This window comes from Schistocerca nitens, chromosome 1 (genome assembly GCF_023898315.1).
Source record: "Schistocerca nitens isolate TAMUIC-IGC-003100 chromosome 1, iqSchNite1.1, whole genome shotgun sequence".
Taxonomy (NCBI): Eukaryota; Metazoa; Arthropoda; class Insecta; order Orthoptera; family Acrididae; genus Schistocerca; species Schistocerca nitens.
This window is the reverse complement of record NC_064614.1, coordinates 172,933,812-172,939,811: the sequence shown is the minus strand read 5'-3', so window position 1 is coordinate 172,939,811 and position 6,000 is coordinate 172,933,812. Positions and strand designations below refer to the sequence as shown.

The window sequence follows — 6,000 nt, the reverse complement described above, 5'->3', positions numbered from 1 at the left end:
TGGCCATTACTAGTCAATGTCCAGTTAGGAAAGCTATTCAGACCATAATGAGAGGGAAAATAACAATGAAATTATAGCAGCAGAAGAGAACTGAAACTTGTGAAGTCACAAGTTCTTAATACCCCAATCTTGACTTCTCTCCCAACCAGGCTTATTGCTGTTTAAATTATGGACACAAAGTTATGGAAATTCCATCTCACCCTCTGATATTTAACCCCATATCCCCCAGCTATTGTTAGACTGACCTAGGAGACTAATAACACAGTGGCAAGCAAAGCCTTATGTGCTCCACCGTGGTGGCAGTGCAGTTGTTGGTTGATCACATATCTCGCAGATGTGATTCCCTGTACAAGCCCTGTACAAGTTTGATCAGCATCTGTGGTGCAAACTCACGTGCATAGTGCAGTCATAGCAGATCATATAAGGCCACTCTTGGCACAATGTTATTAATCTCTTTGGCTCACTCTGAGAATGGCTGGAAGACAAAGGACCAATACGTTAGTGGAATAGACAGATTTTGCACAGCTGCAACAGACCTATAATCAAAATGTAGGAACAAAAAGAAGGAAATAAAGAAAGCATAAAATGCTGTCTAAAAGGAATGAATTTGTTAATTATGTATTTTGTTATAAAATAAATAAAAATGCTCATTTTATTAAATTCATTGAAAAAACTGCATAGTATTATTGAGTACTGGTTGCATATGGTAACGCCTCTAATTCTTCGTGAATTTCAAGGTAAGGGTAGGAAACTGCAAAGAAACCATACATAAATATTTTATTGTTATTGCTGTTATTATTTTTATAAATATCAGAAGTAGTTCTTGTATTAATACTTAAACCAGTGCAAATACAAAGCCCTCATTTCTTAATTAGATAGCAACTGGTATTTTTATCATTCAGGATTTCATTGGTAGTTTGACTGAAACTGTTTTCACTTCTAGATATTCTTCCAGTGACTCTTCTCCACTGAAAACAGAAAAAAATATGTTTATTATCTTGCAGTTTATAGTTATGTGTGATCATAATTTTTTAAGTGTGATCTACTTACCAATCTCTGCCGATTCCTGACATTTTGTATCCGCCAAATGGTGTTGAAGACTGAATTGCATTGTAGCAGTTTATCCTGCAAAATATAAAGAAATTGCCTGAATGATATTTAAAAAAAACCTGACAAAATTTAGGCTGTTACTGTATACTGTTTTTATTAAACAACATTTTATACTTTGCAAGTGAACTACTTGAACCGTTTCATTTTGGTCACCTTATTTTACAAAATTGAGTACATGCTAACAAAATATTATGTGAAGAATGAATATGTTAAGAGACATTTGTGATGAGTCAAAAGATAATCAACAATTTTCTTAGATAGTTATGCAAAATTTTTACTTACCACACAGAGCCAGCTTCAAGAGCATTAGCAACTGTCAGAGCACTGTTAATATCATTTGTGAGGATCCCAGAGGCTAGTCCATAAGTTGTGTTATTGGCTCTTTCAATTACTTCTTCAAGTGTTTTGAACTTGATTATACTTTGCACTGGACCAAAAATCTGAAACAGGTTTTAAAGAACTCACACTCATGATTAACATCACATTACAACTTGTATGTATGCCTGCTAATAATGATGCAATGAATGTCATCAATTTCACAACTGACTCTGCAGCAGCCTTTATAAACCACATTGTATCATAAATAACATATTCTGTTAAAAAGTTAAGATAAATCAAATTATTTATAAAAGAATAGTTATTTAGACAGTAATAATGAAATATAGAAACTTGAAGAGTCAAAAGGAAATGTTCCTAGCCTGAAGACAGCTTGGAAAGTGTGAATAGTATTACACTTATGTAGCTTGTCTTTAGTAATGTCTTTTGGAGAATATGTGACTGTTATTAAACAATTTTTTAATAGGCAGCATCTGATGTTATAACTTTGAGCTGACATAGAAGTTGCAGAGAAAGAATTAGCAAGTGTAATATGAATAACAATAATGGAAATTCCTGTATGGAACAATACATAAAATAAGGGAAAAGCAACCATTCTCCTACAGCTGACTGATGTGTGGAGCATAGAAGTACATAACAGTAAGCAGTATTCACACTAGTTTCAAGGGCCTGATCTTTTTCTAGTAAAAGTGCACACATTCACACACACAACCACAGGGGTGCACACACACACACACACACACACACACACACACACACACACACACACACACACTCTCCTATGGCCAAGGCAAGACTGTGACTATAGGAGTGTGTGTTTGGGTGTTGGTGTGGTTGCGTGTGTGAATGTTTGTACTTTTTGTAGGAAAAGAGCAAAGAGCTTGAAAACTAGCATGCATACTGTTTCCTGTTATGTACTTCTATGCTCCACAAATCAGTCATCTACAGATGGATGGTTCCCTTTCTCTTATATTACACTGAGTATAATATGGGCAATAGCTAAACAGCTTGATTGAGCTTAAATTTACCAAATCAAATAAAAGTCTAAGGATACCCTTTACAGATGTCAAACAAACCAACAACATTAACAATTAAGTATTGTTTTGTAAATCATTTGTTCTTAATCAAATTAATTGTAACATAGTGATTTTAGTAGGAATGCCACAACTTTGAAGAAAGCAGTTGCATTGTTTGTTATACTAAATATCTGTTCATTATTGAATAATATATGCATGATCACATTAATATTAATGACTAGACAACCATTATCTATATTCATAACAATAATGCATTGTTCGTAATAAATGTTACTACTTGTCATTACGCAAGCAGGAATTTTCTGATCGTATACTTTCCAGAAAGGATAGTTAATTAGGCATGTTTTCATTTCCTTTTGATTCTGAATTACTTTATTTATGTGTGATGCAGATTTCTTTGAAGCCCTTTGAACCATGAAGAGACAACACTCTATATCCTACACAAGAAGGTGAAATCTATATTTTTTTTGTATTGTGCTACTGTGAATTATAGTTCATCTGGAGATCATATTTGTTACAGTATAGTGCAGTAATGTACTGGTCCATTTCCATCTTATTATATACACAGACACATTGAGATATAGGACAAATCAAGTCATATCATATTATGGGTACAATTAACTTGATTAACATATTTGTGCAACAGTGAATATTGAAAATCAAACAGTTTAACAGGTAGTACTAAAACTATATTTTGTTAATTGAATAGGTTCTTGCATGCTACACCCAAATCCAGAACCTTTTGGGCAATTGGTCTGCTGACTGAGCTGTCCAGGTGCAACTCGTGACCTGAGCTCATGTAAGTAAGTCAGGCCTGGATAACTCAGTCAGTAAATTAATTGTCCATGAAAGGAAAAAGGTTCTGAGTTCAAGTCCCCATCCAGCATGTACGTTTATCTGCCAGTAAGTTTCAGATCAGCTCACACTCCACTGAAGAGCAAAAATTTGTTCTGGTTATCACTTTATAGTTTACATTCATAGGATAAAACTGTACTTTTGTTGCCAAAAAAACAAGAAATATTTACAAACAATTTAAAATAACATGATAAACATGTACTGGAAAGTTACCAGTACACAATATCTTATGCCATTAAAAAATTCATCAATACTGCAATAGCACTAGTTTCGAAGGTAACTGTTAAGAGTTATTTCAAAGTGTGTAATATCTTATGTTGCTTGCATGTAGTCAGGTAATTTGTTATAAATCTTTATTCCTGCTTGCAATGGTCTGTTTGGTGTCATTTTTATATTAGGACGTACTGTATTCAGTTGCAGCTTTTACCTCTTATTGTATGCAGTTAGTGTTTGTACAAACTAGTTGATTTTGGCAGCTTTCTATGTGAATTTATGATCTCCAAGATATATTAAGTATTAGCAAGGCAGTGTAAGGAGCTGCAACTGTTTAAGTGATTTGGATGAGGTTCTAGAATGAGTATTTTGTGTGTGTGTGTGTGTGTGTGTGTGTGTGTGTGTGTGTGTGTGTGTGTCATAAAGCACCTTCCCTAACATATAATTGCATATCTTGACAGTGATTTCACCTATGCACAGTATACATTTTTGATTGTTGTATCTACAACAAAAAGAATTTTAAAGATGTTACAGTTTCTGGTTTCTTCCTCGACAGAGTTATTTTTTTGAATTTCTGAGTGTTTCCTTTTTTAAGGCACATAAATGCATTGTAACTGTTTTATCTGCATTTATTATAAGCCTATTTTTGGAGAGTCCCTCTGTAGTCTGTGATACACCCATTTCATTCATAGCTCATTAGCAGCCTTCCTTCTATTTTGTAGATTCTTTCATCTACAAACTTAATACAATTTTGAATGGGGTAGATGATTTAAATCATTTATGGAAAGTAAGAACAAAAACCTCAAAGTACACGTGTAATGTTTTGTATTACTGAGTGGCATAAATTTATACTGTATTTCACCACTGACTTCAACTGATAGTTGTCTGTTTTGTTTAGTAGTGAATTGTTGCTTATATGAGTCTGATCATTTATAGTTGCTTTCTCTCTGCTATGGCTTTTTGAATGTGATAGTTTTTTGTATTGGAATGAGACATTTTTGTGTGTTCTCATGGGTGTCACTACCACAAATGTGGACATTTGTAACTTGTAAAAAATCACCACCAGAAATGTGAAGGAATAATATTTCTGTCAAGCTGGAGGGCATAGAGTTGGATTCTTTTGAAAATAATTTATCATCCAGCACAGTCATATTTATCTGTAATAAAATAATAGGTTTCAGCCAGCGCTGTCCATCCTCAGATCATAAAATACAGACCATGGTTAAATCCCACCATATGAAACACCATGATATTGACAATGTGGTTTCTTCTTGGTGAGACTGAACCACAGCCTTATTTTATGATCTGAGGATGGTCCACACTGGTCCCAACCCATCACTCTACTAGACAAAATAATAAATTATTTTCAGAAAAGTAATAAATTTCTTTTAAATATTTTGATTTTTCAAATTTTCCACATCAAGTTGACAACCTTGAAAACAAAAACATCTGTAACTATACCAGCAGACAAAAGTGGTAAGAATAAACTTCAGTATGTTACATTAACTGTTAACCAACATTAATAATAATACTGCTTACATAACATCAATCTTGAGTGTTTACTCCATAAAATGTTAAATAATAACATAAATTCTACTCTGCTCACTTACCTCCTCACGTGCAATTTTCATCTCATCTGTCACATTCGAAAAAACAGTCGGTTTTACGAAATATCCTTTATCGCCATAACGCTCACCACCACATTCCACACGGGCCCCTTGTTCCTTACCAGATTTAATGTAGCTCATTACTCTCTCAAATATTTCGTCATCAATCTGAAAGTAATACAAATGACATCAAACCAATAAAGACAATATACATGTTTATAATACAAAATTAATGTGGTAAGGTTCATTGAACTAATTTATAGGTGAACTGCTTGTATCATAACATGTTCATTTACTATATATGAACACTATGTGAAGTCTAATACCACAACCTTATATCTTGTGAAAGGTGCATGAAAATAAGTTAAAAGAGATTGGGATGTGTAAAGAGTCATTTTCCACTGAGCTGCTTGTGAATAAAGTAGGACAGAAAACATTGATATAATGTACACTCTGTCACACACAACATACAGCGGGTTACAGCATATATACATAAACATAGATGAAGACTAGTATGTGGTATACATCACCAAACATGCTGTCAGGAAATGCTTAACTATCTTACTCTCACATTCAAGCAATGTCAAATCCAGGATAGAATGTAACAATATAATGAAGAGGATAATTGCTACTCACCATATGGCTGAGATGCTGAATTACAGAAAGGTACAACAAAAAGACTTTCGGAAAGACAGCACACACACACACACACACACACACACATATGACCACAGTCTCTGGCAGCAGCAGCCAAACTGCCAGCAACAGTGCATTATGACAGAGGCAACCGGATCAGGGTAAGAAGAAGGCTATGGTGGGGAGGGGAAAAAATAGCAGGGTAG

At 34.2% G+C, this 6,000-nt stretch overlaps 1 protein-coding gene across 1 annotated transcript in view; it reads right to left on the bottom strand.

Moving 5' to 3' along the window:
- Positions 1–760: 760 nt before the first annotated feature.
- The window catches only part of LOC126244840 (retinal dehydrogenase 2-like), a 67,017-nt gene continuing 61,777 nt past the window's right edge, over positions 761–6,000 (bottom strand). The window contains exons 9-12 of the mRNA XM_049948269.1: positions 5,162–5,326; positions 1,393–1,550; positions 1,051–1,125; positions 761–968 (exon numbers count right to left, since the gene is read on the bottom strand). Of these exons, the coding sequence (XP_049804226.1) occupies positions 899–968; positions 1,051–1,125; positions 1,393–1,550; positions 5,162–5,326 (468 nt within the window). The 3' untranslated portion in view covers positions 761–898. The remainder of the gene's footprint in view (positions 969–1,050; positions 1,126–1,392; positions 1,551–5,161; positions 5,327–6,000) is intronic.